Below are 25,329 nucleotides of genomic sequence, written 5' to 3' on the forward strand. Positions count from 1 at the left end.
ATGCTTGCGAGCCGAAGAACACCATCCCAACTGTGAAGCACGGGGGTGGCAGCATCATGTTGTGGGTTGCTTTGCTGCAGGAGGGATTGGTGCACTTCACAAAATAGGTGGACAATGACCCCAAGCATACTTCCAAAGTTGTTGAAAAATGGCTTAAGGACAACAAAGTCAAGGTATTGGAGTGGCCATCACAAAGCCCTGACCTCAAACCCATAGAAAATTTGTGGGCAGAACTGAAAAAACGTGTGCGAGCAAACCTGACTCAGTTACACCAGCTCTGTCAGGAGGAATGGGCCAAAATTCACCCAAGTTATTATGGGAAGCTTGTGGAAGGCTACCCAAAACGTTTGACCCAAGTTAAACACTTAAAAGGCAATGCTGCCAAAGACTAATTGAGGATATGTAAACTTCTGAACCACTGGGAATCTCTGAAGACGTAGGGTTTCAGACGTTAGAAATGTTATGATGCCAAAGCTTTTGAACAGAAAGGCCTGACAGGTGCTTACTATGAAGCATGGTCAAATCAAATCAAACTTTATTTGTCACATGCGCCAAATACAACAAGTGCTTACTTACAAGCCCTTAACCAACAGTGCAGTTCAAGAAGAGTTAAGAAAATATTAACTTAATAAACTAAAGTAAAGAATAAAAAAACATTACACAATAAAATAACAATAACATGGTGATAGGAGGGAATATTACTGAATCCCCTGAGCTACAGCCGTGGCTAACAGTACACTACATTTACTAAAGCAAACATAGTACTCCATTCATTACCCCATGTCCATTATCATCACCACAAGACACATTAAGACCTTCCTCTGTATTATCAGTGTTGATGTGGGAACAGATCTGAGATGCTGTGTACAATGTGTCTTGGTATCTCTAGCCTTGGGTCTGATAAGGATTTGATCAGTGCTTTAGATCAGACAAATGCAGTTGCAGTTGAACACTTTCACTGCTGTATGTGTAAAATAGGACATGTCACATTGAAGCTACAGACAATAGTTCACAGTTACTGTGATGTTTATATCTTCTCTTTTTGTCATGGACTTGACTGTACATCATGACATTCAATAACTAAATCATGATAGAAGGCCTACTATTTTCTGCAGAAATATAATTTTTCTCCACAGGTGATAAACATGGAGGTGCGTAATGCGATGCAAACAGATGAATATGATTATGACCCAAAAGACTACACTGAAGGTTATCCTGATGAAAGCGGAACAGAATATATCTGTAACCTGAATCTCAACCGTGATATGGAGATAGTCATACAGACCTACGTCCATTCCTTCATCTGTGCATTCGGTCTCTGTGGCAATGCGTTGGTGATTGTCACATATGCCTTCTACAAGAAAGCCAAGACCATGACGGACGTGTACCTCCTGAACGTGGCTGTGGCAGATCTTCTGTTCATCGTGACCCTGCCACTCATCATCTACAATGAGAAGCATGACTGGAGCATGGGCTCAGTGGTCTGCAAGGTACGGGTTTGGTGCAGTTCCTAATAAAGCTCCTGATGTTTCAATGTCGTTCATGTTACAGTGAAGTCAGAGGCAGATTTGTCGTGACGTGTCGTGACGTGACTATCATTAATGTGGTCACGATAATTTTATCAAATCAGTTAACTATGTTTAATTATTACATGATTAAATGAATCATGTAACAATTAACTCATTAGCAATCTTGGGGCACCAAGGAAAAGGTTTGTTTAATGAGTTACCGTTTCCCGAATTAACTCAAGAATATATCAGAATATATCGTTATCATATTAGTCATCCATTAATTATTATTCCCTCATATCAGTCTCATTCTGAACGTCGTTGACTTCAAATCTGCATGAACTCTAGTCTATTTGATGATTCAGTGATACACAATTAGTCTTAATCATTTATTTACTGATGAACTAAATAATCACACAGAATTACAGAAACACACACACACAGGATAGATTATACGTTGATTACTAACATAATGTAATGAAAAGTCCCTAGTGGACTAACCCGATATGACGGCTTGTTACACAATGAAAGGGGTGGAGAAAGAAAGAGTGGGAGAGACAGAGAGGGGACCCATTGTACATGCATGTGGAAAATACTCTTAGCGTAAATATGGAAATTTAGCACCCTAACCACCGCTCATTCAGATTTAGACATGCAACACATATTTACGCATGTGTGTCTTTGTCGTCTCTCTTTTGAAATCGGCAGGTCCGTCTATGGGGAGTCAGTTAGACAGAAGTCTCTGGTTGCGTAAGTCTCTGGTTGTCCACCAGAAGTCACAATGTCCTCAGTTGTAGTAGTAGGCTCTCTTTGTTCATGAGTGTTCGTTAGACTGGACACATCAGATGTACCGCTCGGTGTTGAGTGGGAAATGTTCTTCTTTTCTCGTCTTCGGTCGAGTTTCCTAGACTACATTACATGCAGAGCTGCAGGCGGTCCATGTCTTAGTCTAGTCTTCTTCTTCTCTGTTGAGTTTCCGAGGGTCTTACCATTTCGTAATGCCCAGCTCACGCTGTCGGTCATGCTGGTCTGTATTTAAATTGCAACCATTTCAACGTGTAGCCACCGCTCCATGCTTTCTGGTCTTGTATTTTTAAACCATTTGTCAGCCGTGTAGCCACCGCTCCATGCTGTCTGGCCTCAATGGTTGATTATTTAGGTTACAGCTACAACCACTTTACACACCGGCAGCAACCCGGCATGTTTTGGTCTAATATGTTAATTCTTTAGGAGTCCTTTATAAGCACTCTGGCAAAAGGGGCATTCCATCCTTTTGGCATAATGTCTGTGCTCACGTGGGCGTGGTTACTGGCTGGGTAAAACTTTATATGAAAAACAATTATCTCATTTAGAAGACTAAAATCACATTTCATCTTCTAACAAATTCTTTCATATTTAATCATATACGTTTTACAACATTTAGATATATACATTGTGAATGCTCTTAAAGTTACAATGTTTCTGTTATAACATCTTTAATGATGTCACAAAACAATACATTACTTGACATCATTGTTTTTTAAGGCCCTCCCGACCATTTCCCACATTCTTTGTGTTAGATATTTTGTTTCATCTTCCATTTTTGGATGTTGGAGTTTTAGCGGGAAGTATCTCTTTGTAACAAAGGGTTCTTTCCCCTCAATGCTGCATGGCAAGGGAGAGAAAATTCCTGTAAGGTATTTTATGACCGTCATAAAACTGGCCAACCTGCAGGTGCCCATGGGGTTCTTCCTGCCCCTCCTGGTCATGGTCTTCTGTTATGCCAGCATCATCTGGACCCTGCCCAGGGCCCACAGCACCCATAGGCACAAAGTTCCAGTATCCACCAAAGTTCCAGTCATAGAATTAGAATGTTTAATTATAAGAATACAGTCAATGTTTCTTATAGGGTCAATTAAGTGTATCTTGTTGTATCTTCTCTCACTTAAGGCAGTGCGTGTGGTCCTAGCTGTGATGGTGGTCTTCATCGTGTGTCACCTGCCCTACAATGTGGCCCTGCTCTACCACACAGTGGCATTGTTCCAACAGAGGGAGTGTGAGGTGGGGAAGGTCATCCTCACCACCCTCACCAACACCAGGAGCGTGGCCTACTTCCACTGCTGCCTCAACCCCATCCTGTACGCCTTCATTGGGGTCAAGATCAGGAACCACTTCAGGAAGATCCTGGAGGACCTGTGATGCCTGGGCAGGAAGTACATCTACCCTTTGGTCACTCCAATGATGGATCCAGAATGGCTCCTTGTTCACCATGTGAAGATGGGAATAGGTAGAGATTGCCTCAAACTACTGTGGGTGATGATAACATGGTTAGTCAGGGAGTCCAATAGTGACTGTTACATTCAGCATTGAAAATATGTTTTCGAGATTGCTCTGAATTCCAATGTGTTTTTACAAGTCTATGGAAATATTATTTTCATATTATGCTCCTCTGTGCATATCATTGGCAATTTGTTTTTACCTCCTTTTTCTCCCCAATTTCATGATATCCAATTGCGATCTTGTCTTATCGCTGCAACTCCCCAATGGGTTCAGGAAAGGTGAAGGTCGAGTCATGCGTCCTCCAAAACATGACCCGCCAAACTGAGCTTCTGAACACCCGCCCGCACCAATGTGTTGGAGGAAACACTGTTCAACTGGCGACTGAAGTCAGCTTGCAGGCGCCCAGCCTGCCACTAGGAGTCGCTAGAGCGCGATGAGCCAAGTAAGGCCCCCTCGGCCAAACCTTCCCCTAACCCGGACAATGCTGGGTCAATTGTGCGCTATCTGTCTTTAAATTAAATGAATTTCTTTAGGACAGATCTCATCTCTCTTAAAAATCTCTAAAATACAAATAAGCATTCACTTGTTCCATTGGATGATTTGCATTAACCAGTCTTTTCAGTAAAAAGTATTTGGTGCCAAAGGGGAGCTATCCAACAGAAAGACCAAGCAACTGCTTACTACGAAGCAAAGTGTGATTATATTGGGTGATATAGTGAATATTGCTGAATCTCTAATTGACCCCTGACCCACAAGTCAATACAGCCTTGGAATACAGTGCACTGTACCCACTGGGCACACCAGGTAATTTCCAAGTGGAAATGTGGATAATATTTGTTTGAGACATTGATTAAGAGATTTCAAACTTTATTCACCCGCTTAAAAAGACAGCCAGATGTTTGTTGAATTCCCAATGTGTTATCACTATGCTTTCAACCATTTATACTGAACAAAAATATAAACAACATGTGAAGTATTGGTCCCATGTTTCATGAGCTGAAATAAAATATCCCATAAATGTTCCATAGGCACAAAAAGCTTATTTCTAACAAATGTTGTGCACAAGTTTGTTTACAACCCTGTTAGTGAACATTTCTCCTTTGCCAAGATAATCTACCCACCTGACAGGTGTGGCATATCAAGAAGCTGATTAAACAGCATGATCATTGCATAGGTGCACCTTGTATTTTTGTTCAGTATATTTTTGGTCAGTATTAAAGCACAACCAAATTCCAATGGAAAAACAATGTCTGATTTCTGGTTGTTATCATCTAAATCAAATGTATTTATAAAGCCCTTCTTACATCAGCTGATATCTCAAAGTGCTGTACAGAAACCCAGCCTAAAACCCCAAACAGCAAGCAATGCAGGTGTAGAAGCACGATGGCTAGGAAAAACTCCCTAGAAAGACCAGAACCTAGGAAGAAACCTAGAGAGGAACCAGGCTATGAGGGGTGGCCAATCCTCTTCTGGCTGTGTCGGGTCGAGATTATAACAGAACATGGCCAAGATGTTCAAATGTTCATAAATGACCAGCATGGTCAAATAATAATAATCACAGTGGTTGTCGAGGGTGCAACAGGTCAGCACCTCAAGAGTAAATGTCAGTTGGCTTTTCATAGCCGATCATTCATAGTATCTCTACCGCTCCTACTGTTGAAAACAGCAATACACCCGGACAGGGCCAAACAGGCAGGATATAACCCCACCCACTTTGCAAAAGCACAGCCCCCACACCACTAGAGGGCGTGACTCAGCCCCTGTAATAGGGTTAGAGGCAGAGAATCCCAGTGGAGAGAGGGGAACCTGCCAGGCAGAGACCGCAAGGGCTGTTTGTTGCTCCAGAGCCTTTCCGTTCACCTTCACATTCCTGGGCCAGACTACACTCAATCATATGACCCACTGGAGAGATGAGTCTTCAATAAAGACTTAAAGGTTGAGACCGAGTCTACATCTCTCACATGGGCAGGCAGACCATTCCATAAAAATTGAGCTCTATAGGAGAAAGCCCTGCCTCCAGCTGTTTGCTTAGAAATTCTAGGGACAGTTAGGAGGCCTGCGTCTTGTGACCGTAGCGTACGTGTAGGTATGTACGACAGGACCATGTGTTATCACTGTGTTATCACTGTGCTTTTAACCATTTAAAAACACAACACAGTTCAAATTGGAGTTTACTGTATTGCAAAAGTGATATTGAATTGTGTTTGGTTGTCAAATTCCAGTTTGTCTACAAATGAATGTATAGTTTTTATATAGTTGTGTAATGTTGGTTGGGCATATTCATCTGTTTTAATGATACTCCTGAATCCCTATGATCAATAAAAAGGTTTTACTTCCACTTGCTTTCACACTATTGCTTACACCTATCAAAGTTGTTTCAAATCTACACAAGTGCGTAGGGAGGAGGGGTTAGGGTTTCTTCTGGACGGGGCCTAACTACACAATGTTGGCTGCATCCCTGGCCCAATAAGCACATCCCTTAGAAATAGACCTCATTTGGACATTGATGCTGGTGGCCTGTGTTCTAAACCTGCAAGGGGAGTCTCCCTACTCGCTCACATTCTTGCCATTTTGAATTGCATTTATCAGAAATGTTGATTGTCTGAATGTACATTTCATTAGAACACTCTAAATATTATCTATGCGTCTTTGTAAATTTCCATAATGTGTATAGATTTCTCTTTCACGCATTTCTGGATCTTTCGCTACCAGCTTTGTGCATTTGTGGACGACCACCAGATGCTTTTTCAGGTTCGATGTGGTGTTTCTGGACGAAGAGATCAATGCTGCCTTTGCAGAGATTGCATTTGACTAAAATGTTTTTCTCTTCTCCTCGGTTAACAAAAAATAATGGGAGCATTTCCACTAGGAATTTTTAGATTTTCAGCTTTAAGTTAGCCTACAGCATGAATAACACTAGCATGAGACAAGGCTTTAAAAATATATATATAACAAGCCGGTAGAGATGTGCGCCTGAAAGTACTATATTGGTTACTTGAAAAAGTAACTGTAATAATATTACAACATTTGAGACAGTAATTCATTCATTATTCCATTACTCATAAGGTAATATATGGTGTAAAGTACCTGTTAAACTCTGAGTGGTTGTCTTGGGCCCAGTACAGGGCCTGAGTTTGGGGGGTTGAAAATCCGTTCAGCCATTGTGGCACGGTGACTCACTACCCAAACCAGATGCATCTGATTTCAAGTGGCCAAGAGAAGTCATGTGATCTCCATCTAGTGGACGAACTGGGAATCAGACAGACGATAGGTAGAGACTTTCTCCTCATGTGTATATAATTCCTGTAAGACAAAACACAAAACACATGCATCCCTGAGGAACCCCACATCCTCGATGGGCACCACTTCCATAAGGAGGTTGTTCTTACAGCAAGAGGCCAGGTATCACTCTGCCACCCCACTGCACAAGATGCAGCCATTAGACCCTACCGTCTCCAAGGGTCTGAAGGCCTTTTCCAACAGGGGAGCAGATCAGTGGATGACGACCCATCCTGGGAAATAGATAGGTTATACCAAATGGTTGGCCTCTTCGCAAAGGCCTATAAAAAGGTGGCCAGTGTGAAGAGAGGAGTGGAGGCCTTCCGGGCCAGTGGGCGGACTTCGTGGCCGTTATAGGGGTGCCTGAGCCCATAAGAAAAAGTAATTTCAATTTAAAAAAGTAGCAGAAGCAGCATGTACTTGGTAGAACGTGTTTATTGCACTAACACCAATGTATTGTTTTTGTTGTTTATTTTCAGTGCAAAGAATCCATTCAACCACAGTGCTCTACCGCCGCCCCTGCCAACTCTGCCGATACGGCCACCAGCTCTACCGCCGCCATCACTACCTCTACCTCCACCACATCTACCTCCGCCACAACCTCCACCCTGCAGCCTACACTTGCTCCAAATGTTGGTACGATTTTTATGTACAAATTAGAATTGCGCAATAGTAGAGCATAATAGTTGCAACATCAATGTTACACTGAATTAGTTAAGTTATGATTTATTGTTATTACATGTTATATTCCATTGTTAATTAATTGTATTAGTTCTATTCCAATTCCAATATTATATTCCACAAAAAAAAAAAAAAATCTGAATTAAAAACAACAATTGAAAACCTTTTCCTCCTGAATGTCATTTTAAAGACTGCTTTAAAATCTTGCATTATTCCCATAATATTTAGTGTAATTGTACATAATGGACTGTACGGAAAAGGAACAACAAAGAAGAACAAAGAAAATGTATGTACAGGTGCGATAAAAAAGAGGGACTTTACATCAAGTCTCCTCATAGTGCGGATACTAATAGTGACATGTGCAACACCATTACCCCCATATAATTAAACTAGACTCAGCAACTGGACTTAGCTTTGAAGTATTACATACTAAATCATTTCTAAATAAAACTGATTAAATTGATTTTAACACACTTCTAGGAAACCGTATGCTATAATCTTCTACCGGGGAAAATGCCCCCCCGCGTACTTAAAAAATAGCTAAAAAAGTGTAAACTGCAGCTATTTATTTCCCTTTATAGTGTATTCGCCTAAGCGTGACCTTCCTCCACATACCATTTACCCCCCAAACATGGCTTTTTTTGTGTCAGCAATTAGATATTGTTCTTAGGGGGGGCTAGTTACCCCCTAGTAAATCAAATCAATAACATTGCTGAATACAACGGGTGTAGTAGACCTAGTAGACAATGAAGTTTTAAGAAAATAGTGTTGGGAAAATATTTACAAAATAAACTGAAGTAAAAAGTCTGTGTGGTCATTTTCTGAATTTGCTTTGGCATTTATCTGGGGGACTGCACACTGAAAGAGGTTACAGAAGACGGAAATGCAAAAAGTGTCCCACTTCTTCCGAATTAACGGGCAAAGAAAAAGCGAACGGGCAAATAAATGAGGACATGGGCTCTGTTTTGAAATACATCCTTTTTTGTTAGGCCTTGGCCTATATGAGAGCAGTTCCACACTTTTGAAACTCAAATTGTGTGTGGTTGTGTATTTTATTCTGTTATTCTGTTATATTCCATTACTCAACTCCAGCCACTTTAATAATGGGAATTGATGGGATGAATACAATAGCGATATATTTGACAAATACAATTTGATTTGATTTTGATTTATATTAATTCTTAAATAGGCTCGACGTGTGTTGACTGTGATCAGGGCAGGGTAATGTAGTCTAACATGCTGACCAGACCGGACACGTCACGTACGTTGTTAAATAAACATACACATACATGTTATTCAGTCATTCCCCCCAACTGCTGCTAGCATCTGCGTGGCCAGGCGCTAAAATAGAACTTGGTTCTATTTGTGACGCTCAACCGGCTGCAAGTCCTGCCTCTCAAATCTCCTCATTGGTTTTTAGGAACATATACCCTTGTGGGTGATTGAAAGATGAGCTGACGTCCACACTCCAGTCGGTTGGAGTTAGTTGCCAACTGCCATATAAAGTCAAAAGAAGAAAAAAAAAAGCCTGAAGGAAGGAGGAGAGATGAAGAGAAACTCATTTGGTTTACCGTTTTATCTGTGGATTAATTGTGGGAGTAGAGGACCTTGTGCATTTCAGGTAAAATAACAACCCAATGTTTATAACCCAGGACAAATTATCTAGTAACAACAAGCTAGCTAGCTAAATTGCCAAAAACTTTTAATGCTTTTCGACCTTTCCCCAAATGAATATAATAATAAAACTTTGTTTTGATAGTTCAACCTGTGTTTCCTGATCTTGTCTGGTGTGGGGGTACAAAATCAACATGAGCGCAAAGGCGGCAAGCGGTTTGGTTAGCGAGTAAGTGTGTATCCTGCCAGACCCAGTAAGTCTCATTTACGTATTTGTGATTATTTGTGACAAATATGTAATTCGTTTTTATCTTGTTATGTCTGTCACTGATAGTCACTCAATTAGCCATGTCAGCTAACAACTGTTAATTTTGTAGTTAGTCTAGCCAGCTATCTAAACTTGTCGTAATCATGACCGAATACCAACCGGTTACACAGTGCATGTGACCAAGGGCCCTGACCTCCAGGGGGCCCACATTGATTTTGTTGGTCAACATAAATCAGTAGAATTGCAGGAAATTAGCAATACAACTGCAAAAGGTTTCTCTCCACTGTCAAGAGGGAGCCCACTAAAATGTTTTGCCACGAGGTGGTAAAAACTTTTAAGAGCACTACATTTGACCAGAGCCCTATAGGCGGCAGGTAGCCTAGTGGTTGAGAGCACTAGGTGAATAATCTGTTGATGTGCCCTTGATCAAGGCACTTAACTTTAATTGCTCCCAAAAGCATTGTGAATATCTGATGAATTCCTCGTGGTACTGACTTACCTCAAGAATGGGAAAAAGGAAGGATGTACTTTTAAAGAATTCAAACATTGCCCTAGGCTGGAGTTGTGTCTGGAAGGGGCCAGTGTAATGGCACTGAAGAGCAGTTCCTAAACCCGCCACCGGTAGTCACCAGACATCAAAATACGACAGCGTATTTATTTACCCAGCAATGGAAATAGATATTTTTACATACTACCGGTGAGACTGACCCTTTGTCGGCTGAGAGAGGGAGAGACCACCACTCAATATGCCCAGTAACAATTAGCCCCAACCAAAGAAGCGGTTCAACGCTTCAACTTGCTTAAACTACATACTTCCATCTGCATGTCTGATGTCAGGATATGCCATCCATTCACTGATACCTCAGAATGCTATCTGGAAAAGGAGACCCTGCTCTTTCTCTTTCGCGGTACCCCTTGGCACGGCTAGGTCAAATCCACACAAATCCACACCCCCTTATCAGCTGTGGTATTCCATGATCCTAATAGCCCCTAACCAGTCAACGGGCTGTAACTCGTCTGTCATACTGATTTTAGCCTTTGTGCAAAGAACAGCATATACTGTGTGTGTGTGTGTGTGTGTGTGTGTGTGTGTGTGTGTGTTCCTGCTGTCACTTTCCACCTGGCTTCCTGGCTTTAGGTCTGAAATGTGATATATGACCCGCCACTTATATTCACCTAAATGACACACTGTAAGAGGCTATTCTCCTGGATGATTCAGGGACCCTCTCCCCTCCAGCTAGATTCTTCATAGCACTCTCACTCTTATGAAATGGGCTGGCTAAAATGGTGTAGTATCAGGTGCCACTGTGGCTACAGCCTCTTCTGTAGCAAAGTACTCAACCCTGATCCTGTTTTATAAAACTGTCAAGCCAATAGCTGTTCAAAGGATGACCGAAGGTGACCAGCGATCTAGATAAACAGAAAAGCAGACATATGACTTTCCTCACATTTCTAGGATGTGCCATAACAACACGTGGGCTGGAAAGTGGGGAAAACAGACATGTTTGGGGATGTTTACTAACAGTAGAACACTGTATACAGTTAGTCACTGCCTTATCAGGGGGCTACTCCTCTCTTTACCACTCTCTACTTTAAGACACACATCTGGCATTTCATGACATAATCATTCCTCTGACTCCACAGCTCCGGCGCCCCAGATTCAGGCCTGTACAGTCACTCATCTATATTCCCCAGGATGCCTCAGTGACAGACTGCACTGGTGGGCCTGTGGGTTTTTACTGCTACAGCAACCCCCAGTGTTCACCTCTGCTCTCAAACCCCCTTTGTGTGACTGCTAAGACATAAGTATGAGGAGGGGCCCACCAGTGTGTGCGAGAAAGAGAGAGAGGGTGTGTATCATGTATGTGCATGTGTTTATCTACTGTATGTGCTATACAGATGTGATTGAGTATGTGTGCGTTTGTGAGTTTGTGAAGCATGTGTCTGACCGACAGAGGAAGGGTAGGGGGGTCTTCCTCAGACACACAACCAGCCCACCAGACCAGATGGTCAGGAACTGCATGGCCTAATTGTTAGACTTGGCTCGGGTCCCAGACCAATCCTGCAGAGGAGAACGTGTTCTCATTCCAAGCCAACATGACATTTGCACACCCTGCCCGCTTGTTTTTATAGTAATAATTTGGCAGGTGCTTATACTTGTCCTGTTACACACAATTGTGTAATGAAAATGCATATATTTTTTTGCATATCCCAACTATCTCCTGAGACAACTGCAGGGTGGGGTCACAGGCAGGGTCACCATGGTGCAATTAGAGTTAAGAACCTTGCTCAAGGGCACAGCAACAGATATATATATATATATTTTTTTATCTTATCAGCAGTGGTATGTGAACCAGCAACCTTTTGCTTACTGGCCTAACGCTCTAACCTCTAGGATACCTGCTGTCTCTGTGGAAAGGGGACAGTGCAGAGCCGAGGCAATGCACACGTCCCAGGTTCCCATCCTGTCCAGGTGTTTGTCTGGCAGTAGTGTGTGTTTGTTTGGATGTGGTGTATGGGTGAGATGTGCCAAACATGACACGGTGCTCCTTCGTTTCTCCATGAGCTATGGGACGCCTGAGGGCTTGTCTTTTCCTGTGTTTCCGTGTAGATGGAAGATAGGGGTGTGTGTGTCTGTCTGGCTAGCAGACTGGCAGGCAGGCAGATGTTTCCACAGAAAGATGGGCTGTACAAACAGCCTTCTCACTCTCCGGCATGAAACAGATCTCTGCTCCCCTGGACTGTCGACAAGACAATCAACCACAGTCAGCTTCAGTAAACACACTGATGTTCCAGGACCATGGTAAGGACCACCAGATGTTGGGGGAGGTGTGTGTGCATGTGTTGGGTGGGGAGGGTCGTTCTGTCATAATACACAAATGCAAATGTGGAAAAGCAGCCATGCCTCACTGACACCAGCTCCGAACTAGTGTGGTCCAAGAGGTAAGCGTTTGGGCTGAGCTGAATTAGTGTTTTATGTAGCCTAGCACTTAACTCTTTAATTGGGAATGAGGGTGAAGACCAATGACCTGAGAAACCTGGATCAGTGTTTAAATGGACGACGGTGTGTGTGTGTTTGTGTGTGTGTGCTACCTTTTCCAGGCACCATCAGCCAACCATAAATCAGCCTGCCTGACCCTCGGAGTGATGTCATCTCCTGAAGGAGTGTTTTTCCAGTCTGCAGAATCCATCCCTTGGAGCCATCTTAAAACGAGGCACACACACACACACACACACACACACACACACACACACACACACACACACACACACACACACACACACACACACACACACACACACACACACACACACACACACACACACACACACACACACACACACACACACACACACACACACACACACACACACATCTCTCCCTGACACATACACGTGCTAATCTCCTGAACTGATCTTCACCTGCTGTTATCAGTATCAGAGCAAACTGAAAAAGCCAACAGGAGAGCTGCAATAGAAAAACACGTGGGAGAAGATTGGATCCAATGTTTCTTGACTCTAGTGATATTGCAGAGTTTGGCAGCCAGGGGTTGGTGATACAGGATCCTGTTTCAGTATTAGTTTACTGGCACGCTCTAACCCAAATAATACACTCTGTGTCTGATAACTGATCATCTGACAACACAAGCCTCCTGGCAGGGGATCACGCTTGGACAGGGGACGTGTGTTTGCACATCAACTGAATTCCTTTTATAAAAGCTTCACACTAGTTTGAATAACTGAGACACTTCCAAACCATTTTGGTAATCTCATCCTTTCTTCAATTCTCACACCTCAAAACACAAGATTTCCCACAAAGAGCAACATCTCCTTTATACATCCAGTATCTCACATTCCTTCAGATTGGAGATGAAAGGTTATGTACTGTACTGTAGACGGACGTCTCCCCTTTGGGGCTGCAGAAGGGAGAGGTTCTCTGTCTGTGTTTTATGGAGCCTCCCCTTCCTCCCCTTGCTGAGCCTATTAGGCCATTTCAGGCATAGGAAAGGAGAGCTTTATTAGGAGCTCTACCTGGAAGGCAGGAGATTATTACTGGTGCAGACTGAGCCCTGTTGGAGTCTGCAGAGGAATGCAGGGCAAGTCAGTCACAGTCACGCCTCAGACAAGATTAGGTTTGTTTTCAACGGCGACAATTACTTCAGGGGATTAGGTGCCCTCCTCCTTTCCTACCTCCCACCACCGCTACATCTTTCCCTCCTCTTCATCACCTCTATCGCTCAGTGAATGATCTTATCTAATGTCGGAACTCTCCCCCTCGTTGAAAACGGACCCATTTTTGCAGTTCGGTTTACAGGATACATTCTGTTTAGGCAATTAGGGCTAATAGACGAGGGAAAGATAGTTGGCATTTTCATATGGCTGACAATCCTGAGGGAGGCAGGGGGAAGGAATCAGATGTAGCCCTCCTCTGGGTTCCAGTTTCAGACGTAAATCTAATTACTATAACTTTAACATTAGGAGTGACAAAGCTGGAAATGTAATCAAGGCCTGAAGTGGAAAAAAAATTATGTACATTGCCATATAATGCTAACAAGTGCTCCTCTCCCCCCGAGTCTCATCTCGTCCACTTACTGTGCAAAAGCAGACCCACTGACATAAACCGACATAGTTACTGTATACCTATACTCAGTGGTGTAAAAATAGTTTTTTGGGGTATCTGTACTTTACTTTAAAAAAAATTGAAAACTTTTACTTCACTACATTCCTAAAGAAAATAATGTACTTTTTGCTCCATACATTTTCCCTGACACCCAAAAGTACTTGGTACATTTTGAATGCTGAGCAGGAAAGGAAAATGGTAAATGCAGTGCCTTCAGGAAGTATTCATACCCCTTGACCTACTCCGCATTTTGTTGTGTTACAGCCTGAATTAAAAAATAATTAAATAAATGTTTTTTTCTCACCTATCAATACCCAATAATGACAAAGTGAAAACATGTTATTCGAAATTTGGGGACATTTAGTGAAACTGAAATAGCGAAATATCTCATTTACATAAGTATTCACACCCCTAAATCAATACTTTGTAGAAACACCCTGGCCAGCGATTACAGCTGTGAGTGTTTTTGGGAAAGTATCTAAGAGCTTTCAACACCTGGATTGTCCAATTCTTCAAGCTCTGTCAAATTGGTTGTTGGTCATTACTAGACAACCATTTTCAGGTCTTGCCATAGATTTTCAAGCAGATTTAAGTCAAAACTGTAAATCGGCAACCCAGCAACATTCACTGTCTTCTTGGTATGCAACTCCAGTGTAGATTTGGCCTTGTGTTTTAGGTTATTGTCCTGCTGAATGGTGAATTAATCTCCCGGTGTCTAGTGGAAAGCAAACTGAACCAGGTTGTCCTCTAGGATTTTGCCTGTGATTAGCTCCATTCCATTTATTTTTTTTTATCCTGAAAAACTCCCCAGTCTTTAATGATTACAAGCATAACCATAACACGATGCAGCCACCACTACAGTAATGTGTTGTATTGGATTTTTCCCAAACATAACACGTTGTATTCAGGACAAAAAGTTAATTGCTTTGCCATATTCTTGCAGTATTACTTAAGTGCCTTGTTGCAAACAGGATGTATATGTTTTCAAGTATTTTTAATTAGGTTAGTATTGTGGAGTAACTACAATGTAGTTGATCCATCCTCAGTGTTCTCCTGTCACAGCCATTAAACTCCCTTAGTGGTTTCCTTCCTCTATGTCAACTGAGTAAGGGAAGGACAGCTGATACTTTGCTGTGACCGAGTGTATTGATACACCATCAAAAGTGTAATTAATAACTTCACCATACCCAAAGGAATATTCAATGTCTGCTTTGGACATTAGACCAGTGGAAATCTGTTCTTTGGTCTGATGAGTCCAAATTTGAGATTTTTGGTTCCAACCGCCTTGTCTTTGTTAGGAGCAGAGTAGGTAAAGAGTAGGTGAACGGATCATCTCAGCATGTGTGGTTCTCACCATGAAGCATGGAGGAGCTGTGATGGTGTGGGGGTGCTTTGCCCTTGACACTGTCAGTGATTTATTCAGAATTCAAGGCACACTTCACCAGCATGGCTACCACAGCATTCTGCAGTAATATGCCATCCCATCTGGTTTGGACTTAGTGGGATATTCATTTGTTTTTCAACAGGACAATGACCCAACACACCTCCAGACTGTAAGGGCTATTTGACCAAGAAGGAGAGTGATGAAGTGCTGCACCAGATGACCTGGCCTCCACAATCACCTGACCTTAACCCAATTGAGATGGTTTGGGATGAGTTGGACCACAGAGTGAAGGAAAAGCTGCCAACAAATGCTCAGCATATGTGGGAACTCCTTCAACACTGTTGGAAAAGCATTCCTCATGAAGCTGGTTGAGAGAATGCCAAGAGTGTGCAAAGCTGTCATCAAAGCATAGGTTGGCTATGTTGAAGAATCTCAAATATAAAATATATTTTGATTTAACTTTTTTGCTTACTACATGAGTCGATATGTGTGATTTCATAGTTTTGATGTCTTCAGTATTATTCTACAATGTAGAAGACAGTAAAAATAAAGAAAAACTCTTGAATGAGTAGGTGTGTCCAAACTTTTGACTGGTACTGTATATATTTTTTGTTGCCTGTTTTGCATGTTTTTTTGGCATTGATATGCATCCCATATCAGTTTGCAAACAATTAACAAATATATATAATTGAGTTAATAAAGCTGCAAACAAACATGGTCTCTTTTTTTGCTTTTTTGAGTAAGGCAGTTCCAAAATGCAGGTGTTTCAGCCTAGTTCAGTACTTTCTGTGGTGGTGGGGCAGACAGCAGAAAATATGGAGCGTAGGGGTTGGTAATGTTCTCTAGTTGTGCCGTGATTGGCTCAGTGTTCTGTCACTTACGGGGAAACTATGTCGCCACAAAATCTACAGGTAGAGCTCGAAGATTCAAGCCCCTTGGGTGCTGCCATAGACTTACATTAGAAGTGCCCATACAAAAATGCTCAAGGTCATTGGCTACAGATAAAATGATGTCAAATCACATTATATCTACCGTAGCTTTGATTGGATTGATCATGTCAACACCATACCTTCAGAATCTTAGCTAGCATTACAAATCCTGAGAATGCCAGAATTTGATGACAAAGTTTGATGACAAAATTTGACCACAAGAAGGGCAGCCACACCACCGTCCTGTTCAAGTGAGCACAGCACAACTGTCCAAAAATGATGTAATAGGCCAAGGAGATATGTATACTGTAGCTAAGAAAGTAATACAACGTGTATGTGGTGTAGTAAGCTATTAGTAGCTTGTGCCTCACCCTAATAATTTGGTCCCTTTCCCCTCATAACTTAGCCTACTGTTCTGACTTGGTGGTGCACATGTAGCCTATAGCCTGTTTTAGAGAAATGTCATCATCAAATATTGTAAGAAGTTTCACTGTCTGCTTATACGCCCACTTTATTTATCCTACGGTTCTGACTTGGTGTACAGGGAGAACACTGTAAGAATGGCCCATATTATGAATTCTGTCACTGGACTTTTCAAAAGTGCTGAACAAATAGTGATATTGACTACATCCGTCTTAGCTGGCTCAATAAATGTCTTAATCGAAATTGCGGATTGCCTCTTATCCGCTCATCGTTCCCTTATGCCATAGTTTGAACACCTCAATTGTCAGTAGAAACCACATTTGTTTAAGCAAGTCAGCCATATCAGCTATGTTTTTTAAAAGGGAGTAAATGAGGCTGAATGAACTGTTTCGCTGCCAGACAAGGCTCCGCTGATAGCCAGGTGTAGCGGTGGTAAGCATTCACTGTAACGGTTCTCCTCCTCTATTGACGAGGAGTATGAAATATCGGACCAATGCGCAGCGTGGTAAGTGTCCATAATACATTTATTCAACTGAACACCACAATACAAAGTAAACAAAAAGAACAACCGAAACAGTTCCGTCTGGTAACTAATACAAAGACAGAAAACAACTACCCACAAATCATAGTGGGAAAACAGGCTGCCTAAGTATGGTTCTCAATCAGAGACAACGATAAACAGCTGCCTCTGATTGGGAAACATACCAGGCCAAACACAGAAATACAAACTTAGAATGCCCACTCCAACTCACGCCCTGACCAAACTCAAACAGAGACAGAAAAAAGGAACTAAGGTCAGGACGTGACATTCACTCCATGGTGCTGAAAGTAAAGCTCTGCTGTTTGGGACAGCTTTCTGTAGGCCCTAACAGTTTGTGGGCACCATTTCTCACCGTTATAGTGCAATTAATATTTGTTCAGTGGTGTGTAGTGGCTTTGTGGCATGCATCTAAAAACAAATTGGGGGTTTGCCCCACCAAGATTTACATGCTAAAATTGTCAATGGACTCAAAACATTTCAGCGTTTCATTTTTAATACATTTCTACATATTTAAAAAAATAAAATCCACTTTGATATTATGGGTTATTGTGTGTCAGCCAGAATAAAATATCAAAATTTCATAAATTTTAAATTCAGGCTGTAACAAAACATCATTTGGAAAAAGGTAAAGGGGTATGAATACTTTCTGAAAGCATGATATCAAGAGAATATGCCTGGTTATCTGGTTGACTCACTAAACACAAATGCTCCGTGATGTCTGAGTGTTGGGAGTGTGCCCCTGGCTATCCGTAAATAAAATGGTGCCGTCTGGTAGGTTAATATAAGGAATTTGATATGATTCATACTTTAGCTTTTTTAAAGTATATTTGAGCAATTACATGTACTTTTGATATTTAAGTACAGTGCATTTGGAAAGTATAATAGCTGTGCAGCGACACTCTCCATCCAACCTGACTGAGCTTGAGAGGATCTGCAGAGAATGGGAGAAACTCCCCAAATACAGATGTGCCAAGCTTGTGACATCATACCCACGAAAACTCCAGGTTGTAATTGCTGCCAAAGGTGCTTCAACAAAGTACTGAGTAAAGGGTGTGAATACTTATTTAAATGTTATATTAAAGTTTTTTATTTTTTACTACATTTGCAAAAAGAAAAAACTGTTTTTGCTTTGTCATTATGGGGTATTGTGTGTAGATTGATGAGGGAAAAAACAATTTCATCCATTTTAGAATAAGGCTGTAAAGTAAAAAAAATTGGAAAAAGTCAAGGGGTCTGAATACTTTTCGAATGTACTGTATATTTAAAACCAAATACTTTTAGACTTTTACTGAAGTAGTATTTACTGGGTGACTTTCACTTTTACTGTTGTCATTTTCTATTAAGGTATCTTTACTTTCACTCAAGTATGACAATTGGGTACTTTTTGCACCACTGCCTATACTGTACCTACATGTACCTACTTCAGAAGGGTTGCGTGCAATTTTGAAAAAGGCTTTCACTGGATGACAACCAATCATATATCCCACTTCTTTGAAGCTTACAGCAGGACCCAGAGTTCTCCCTTTCATCTTGTCAGAAAATGTAATTGACGTTCCAGGGGAGAGGGAGGGAGGGGGGAAACTCCCCACCTTGGCCAGAGAGAATGCAACACAGAAACAGAGTCTTCCAAATGAAATTCCAGGTCTTGACTAAGAAAGTAGAGTAGAGATGGTGGAGACCAGGGTCTGTGCAGCTGAATGCTGGGGAGGGTCTGTAGGTCTGTCTGTCTGCTTCACACCGTCTGCCTATGTCTGGACTGGAGCAGGACCTGGAACACCTACAGCACTTCTCTTACATAATCACACCCCGTCCACCCTCTTGCTTCCCTCCAAAATCAACACTGGGCTTTCGCTCAACGCTGAGTGACCAGGAGAGAGGCTTCAGTGCAAGCAAGGAGTAGGGGAGATACATGAAAGACTATGGAGGAAAATGGGAGAGAAAGACTACACCCCCCATCCTCCCTCCAACATGCCCTCTAGGGTTCTCCCTATCTGATGACTACCTCTGAGGACGTCACCCCAGGCCGGCCGTGGAGTGGTGATTCCATGTTGTTATGGTGATAATAGCTTTTCCTGACTGGGAAGAGGAGGCCTTTTATCCGGCCCGCCACTGGAAACCTCATTTCCACCTCCAATTTCCTTCCTACATTCCTCCCTCCAGTCTCCATGGCTGTGTGAGGAGCTTCCACCAGAGGTAGGACAAGGATGAGACCCTCTTGACAAGCAGCCAGGAATAGAGAGAAAGAAGGAGAAAAAAAAGAGGGACAATTGGAGAAGGAGAGAGAGAAAGACGGGGAGTGAGAGGAGAGAGAGAAAGAGGGTTCACCCGGTTCAGACAAGCCTCAGCGAATAGGCCAGAAGTGGACACCAAGCAGACTGCTGCATGTCAAGACAGGAGCTTGTTTGATTAATACTCCGTCATGGTTCAGCATCATGGAGAACTTTTCATTCATTCACTACTTTCTCATTATGAATAAATTGTAATCCCAATGTACACTACTGTTCAAAAGTTTGGGGTCACTTAGAAATGTCCTTTAAAATAACATAACATTTATCAGAAATAATGTACGGTGTAGACATTGTTAATGTTGTATATGACTATTGTAGCTGGAAACAGAAGGTTTTTAATGGAATATCTACATAGGCATACAGAGGCCCATTATCAGCAACTATCACTCCTGTGTTCCAATGACACGTTGTGTTAGCTAATCCAAGTTTATCATTTTAAAAGGCTAATTAATCATTAGAAAATCATTTTTCCAATTATATTAGCACAGCTGAAACTTGCTGTGCCGATTAAAGAAGCAATACATCTGGCCTTCTTTAGACTAGTTGAGTATCTGGAGCATCAGCATTTTTGGGTTCGATTACAGGCTCAAAATGGCCAGAAACAAATAACTTTTTTTCTGAAACGCATCAGTCTATTCTTGTTCTGAGAAATGAAGGCTATTCCATGTGAGAAATTGCCAAGAAACTGAAGATCTCGTACAACGCTGTGTACTACTCCCTTCACAGAACAGCGCAAACTGGCTCTAACCAGAATAGAAAGAGGAGTGGGAGGCGCCTGTGCACAACTGAGCAAGAGGACAAGTACATTAGAGAGTCTAGTATGAGAAACAGACGCCTGTCCTCAACTGGCAACTTCATTAAATAGTACCCGCAAAACACCAGTTTCAACGTTAACAGTGAAGAGGCGACTCCGGGATGCTGGCCTTCTAGGCAGAGTTGCAAAGAAAAAGCCATCTCAGACTGGCCAATAAAAAGAAAAGATTAAGATGGGCAAAAGAACAGACACTGGACAGAGGAAGATTGGCAAAAAGTGCTATGGACAGACAAATCTAAGTTTGAGGTGTTCGGATCCCAAAGAAGAACATTCGTGAGACGCAGAAAAAATTAAAATATGCTGGAGGAATGCTTGACGCCATCTGTCAAGCATGGTGGAGGCAATGTGATGGTCTGGGGGTGCTTTGGTGGTGGTAAAGTGGGAGATTTGTACAGGGTAAAATGGATCTTGAAGAAGGAAGGCTGTCACTCCATTTTGCAACGCCATGCCATACCCTGTGGGCGGCGCTTAATTGGAGCCAATTTCCTCCTACAACAGGACAACGACCCAAAGCACAACTCCAAACTATGCAATAACTATTTAGGGAAGAAGCAGTCAGCTGGTATTCTATCTATAATGGAATGGCCAGCACAGTCACCGGATCTCAACTCTATTGAGCTTGGCGGTACGTAAGAAGTGCCTATCAAGCCAATCCAACTTGTGGGAGATACTTCAGGAAACATGGGGTGAAATATCTTCAGATGACCTCAACATATTGACAACTAGAATGCCAAAAGTCTGTAATTGCTGCAAATGGAGGATTCTTTGATGACAGCAAAGTTTGAAGGACACAATTATTATTTAAATTAAAAATCATTATTTATAACCTTGTCAATGTCTTGACTAAATTTCCTATTCATTTTGCAACTCATTTCATGTATGTTTTCATGGAAAACAAGGACATTTCTAAGTGACCCCAAACCTTTGAACAGTAGTGTAGGACTATTTGTTCCAGGGTCAGGGACAGACTGCTGAAGACATAATCCTGAGACAATATTTGGGATATCTTTGTAAGAGCTACAATAAACCATTGCATCAGACATCCTACTTGAAAATAAAAGTCCTTTCAAGTGAACACTTTGGTTGAAAAGATCCCGTTCTTTTTTATTATTTTTTTTACCCGAGGTACATCTGAGACAGACTTTTCCACACAAAACTTTTCAAAAAGCACCCATGGCATGATGATGATGCATAACATTACTAATGTTTGATGATCAATGGAAGGAGACATTCAGTAAACACCAGCCGTCTCCTGTTTGGTTAACAAAGCTTTCTGATCCTTGTTGGTCTGTTTACAACACTCATTTCACATCCTGAAAACAACACATCTGTGCACCACACAAAGGGGTTTACAATGAGGATGTGACTAAATCTATAATTACATCAGGTATCAAAAGACATTGTTCGTTCCCACACAAGAGTAAAGCTGGTCAGGGAAAACAACTGTCCCTATAGATGAGGTAACCAAAGACGTTGGTAGGTCCCAAAAGAGAACAATTCTATCATTCTACAGACCAATCCAGAGAGAAATTAAATGAAGCACAGCCATTCTCCAACTAGTAAACACACAGAACATCTGGGTCTGTTTAACTCCACAATGCCACAACACAGTTCCCACAGACAGATTTCCCTTAGTCACACAGGGGATATGGTTTCCATGACAATAAGTATTCATTAAACATGACTTACTTTTGTTCTCCATTCAAGTCTAAAATCCATATCACCATGAGGAATGGCTGTACACAGAATAACAGTACAGGATTGCTAGCATTGGGGAAAAACTGGGTTAGGTCACATCTGTTTTGAGACAAACAACTCGATTATCAATCTTCTTTACATGAGGCAGTATTATACATGTTTACCCACACGGAGATGGTTTGGAAACATATCTAAAGGGAGAAGCAGCATCCACTCGGGAAATAACAGGCCAGAAACAAACATTGTGGTTGTGTATTTCAAATGTGGCCTATTTTTTTATTATTATTGTAGAGAGGCATACATTACAGTGCAAACAATTCTTTGGCAAACTTACAATACAATTGTCAGATAGGTATCCACTTTGACCACTGACGTTGGGACAGTGTAGGCAAAGCATGTTCAGTCTTGCAGAGCAGTGCATTCTGGGGACAGTGGTGGGTTTGGGGAACAAAAGAGAGACCACTAAGATGAGGGGTTAGAATGAAAATAAAAAAGGGCGTAGCCAAACCCTGGGAGTCCATGCATACACACACACACACACACACACACACACACACACACACACACACACACACACTGGAGCAGGAGTAAAAACAAAGGTACCCAGAGGAAATGACAGGGAGGAGAAAAGAAAAGGTTAAAACACTGAAGGAGATGAAACTGTAAAGGTCTACAACACAAAAGCAGGAAATATCCATGTGGTTTGATACCAATGTGCCAACATTGCTATGAGGCTCCACCACCATCACATGATTGCTTTGACATTCTTGGAGAAACCCCAAACACCTCCAGCATACTGTACATACTGTATCTGATTTCTGGGACATTCTGAGCACATCACCATGACAACACAAAGATAATGCAGAAGATAACTATGAATCACTGTTTGAGCAGAGTGGACCAGCACAAGGGGCTGAGTGACTGGTATATGGGCCTGTATGTGTGTGTGTCTGTCAACGGGACACACTCTGTTGGCTGATTACTAACAATAGACAGCCTCCAGAAATAAAGCAGCGCCAGATATTTGATTGGCATCCTCTCCCGTTCCCCCTCCCCTCCCATCTGGCTTCCATTAGATCGGAGTGTGGGTCAGAGAGGTCAAAGTCTGCTCCTCGCACACCCGGCCAAATGACGTCACCTCCATCTCCATCGTCTCCCAGGGTACCTAAGAGATGAGAGCCAGGCGAGGTTTATCACCCACGTTAACACTAAAGAGACGCTCCGAGGAGCCGCCAGAAAAAAACGGATGATTGGTCACACACACTCTCTCCAGCACACAGAGGAGAATGGTTACAACATCATATTGACGGAGTGCTGGGGAATGAGGAAAGGAATGCATGTAAGTGAGTGTCCTGTAAACTGGAGCTGAAAAGCTGTGGATTGGGTTATGAGAGCACCAGATCGTTAAAGTAAAGTGGTATGGCTGCAGTCCTACAATGTCTACGTTTGAGTATGGGTTAATGCTGGACAGAGGGGTAGAGGGGTCAACTACGGGTAAGACTGAGAAAACTGCTGTGGTAGGTTTGCAGTAGGCACTGAGGGAGTAGGCGAACTGAAAAAGTCGGGACAAAAACTACTCCATCTCTATAGTGGTAACAAATGGCTTTTCACTGCTTTTACAACATGGGAGTGTGAAAAAAGCATTACATCTTGAGAGATAAAAATGCATTATGCCTTCCAGTAAGAAGTGGTTAGGCCAAAAGAGAACATCCCCGCCTCAAACCCAACCCCAAGCCCCAGTTCCAACCAACCTCCCTCAATTTGATAAAAGTGTTGACATGGCCTTGGGGAGATAACATATCTAAATACCAGATGTTATTCAGTTCCCCAACAGTTGCCATTGGAGACAGATGTGATAACAAGGTAATAATCAGTAGACATCTTTGCATTACAAAAGTTTTTGTAGGGCTTCACATTATCTTCATATGTAAGCAGGTGATACAAAAGGGAGAAATACATACCGGTTTTTAGAATATGTTATAGAGCACCATAAACATTTTGTAAAAGCAGAAGTCATTTTGTACATAAAATGTATTTCGAGCAAATAAAAAAATGTTATCTCAAATGCAATTTTTTTAAAAGATGAGAAGGCACATAATGAGTGTATATGTTGCTTTGCATATTGTTAAAAAACAAACAAAACAAAAACAATACTTTGAAGTTTTTAGTGACTAAATCGTTAAGATAAAGGGGACAAATAGCACCAGTTTTTTTTTCGGCATCTCTAACCTGAGAAAGCTTTGTGAGACAACATGGCCGACCTACTTCCCCTTCCTGCGCGGCTGCAGTGACATTCCCTCTTCTTCACACCACACATTTGTTTCAGGTGTTTTGTGGGGCCTTCAAATGCAGTGGTGGGGTAACACTTCAGATCAGAGACTCTCTGAGGCCCTGTTTGGGAGGCCCCGGGCCAGGAAGAGGGGTTGTCCATCTGTCCATCTATCCATTTATTCATTCGTTCCAGAAGGAAGCAGATTAATAGTGACTGCTCTCCCGTTGCCAGTGGATTTGAAACCAAGCCTCCAGCAGTTAGTTGGCCATGGAGACATGACAATCAAAATCAATAAAAAAATAATAATAATGATTTTTGTAAAAAAAAAAATTAAAAAAACGAATAGAAAACGAGGCAATTGGGTGCAGGTGGCTGTAAAGTAAGCACACCGTCAGGGTCTCTCCCTCTGTGTGTATACACGGTGGCCCCTGAGACGTTATACATACTGGTGGCTACCCGGTGCCTGTTTCCCTGTCTGGGTATGGCTGTTGCTGGCCGCTTCCTCTCCCTGGTTGTAACACACGGGGCAGCATGCTCCTTTTAGCTTCACAGGCCTCTGGCACTCCACCGGCGGACACGACTCCACCAAACACGTCACCTGGGCACCCTGGAGTGAGGGAAGAAAAAAAGAGATAGAGAGAGTGAGGGAAAGAGGGAGAGAAATAGAGAGGGGGACCGTCAGGTTTGGCATGAGAGACCTTCCCCTCTGCCAACAGTCAGAACAGTGAGAGACGAGAGAGTCATGGAGAT

The 25,329-nt window shown here is 42.2% G+C and overlaps 1 protein-coding gene and 1 pseudogene across 3 annotated transcripts in view; one reads left to right on the forward strand and one right to left on the reverse strand.

Moving 5' to 3' along the window:
- The first annotated feature begins 1,073 nt into the window (after nucleotides 1-1,073).
- LOC110504193 (C-C chemokine receptor type 6-like) lies at nucleotides 1,074-23,476 on the forward strand (annotated as a pseudogene). The gene is made up of 5 exons (XR_016491549.1): nucleotides 1,074-1,506; nucleotides 2,739-2,824; nucleotides 3,135-3,320; nucleotides 3,438-3,716; nucleotides 23,384-23,476. The product of XR_016491549.1 is annotated as a C-C chemokine receptor type 6-like (transcript).
- The window catches only part of pxdn (peroxidasin), an 88,986-nt gene continuing 86,205 nt past the window's right edge, over nucleotides 22,549-25,329 (reverse strand). For both annotated transcript variants that reach the window (XM_021584563.3, XM_021584564.3), the window contains one exon: nucleotides 22,549-25,186. In XM_021584563.3, coding sequence (XP_021440238.3) covers nucleotides 25,016-25,186 — 171 coding nt within the window. In that variant the 3' untranslated portion in view covers nucleotides 22,549-25,015. The remainder of the gene's footprint in view (nucleotides 25,187-25,329) is intronic.

This window comes from Oncorhynchus mykiss, chromosome 25 (genome assembly GCF_057628025.1).
Source record: "Oncorhynchus mykiss isolate SJ-2025 chromosome 25, ASM5762802v1, whole genome shotgun sequence".
In the NCBI taxonomy this organism is placed as follows: domain Eukaryota; kingdom Metazoa; phylum Chordata; class Actinopteri; order Salmoniformes; family Salmonidae; genus Oncorhynchus; species Oncorhynchus mykiss.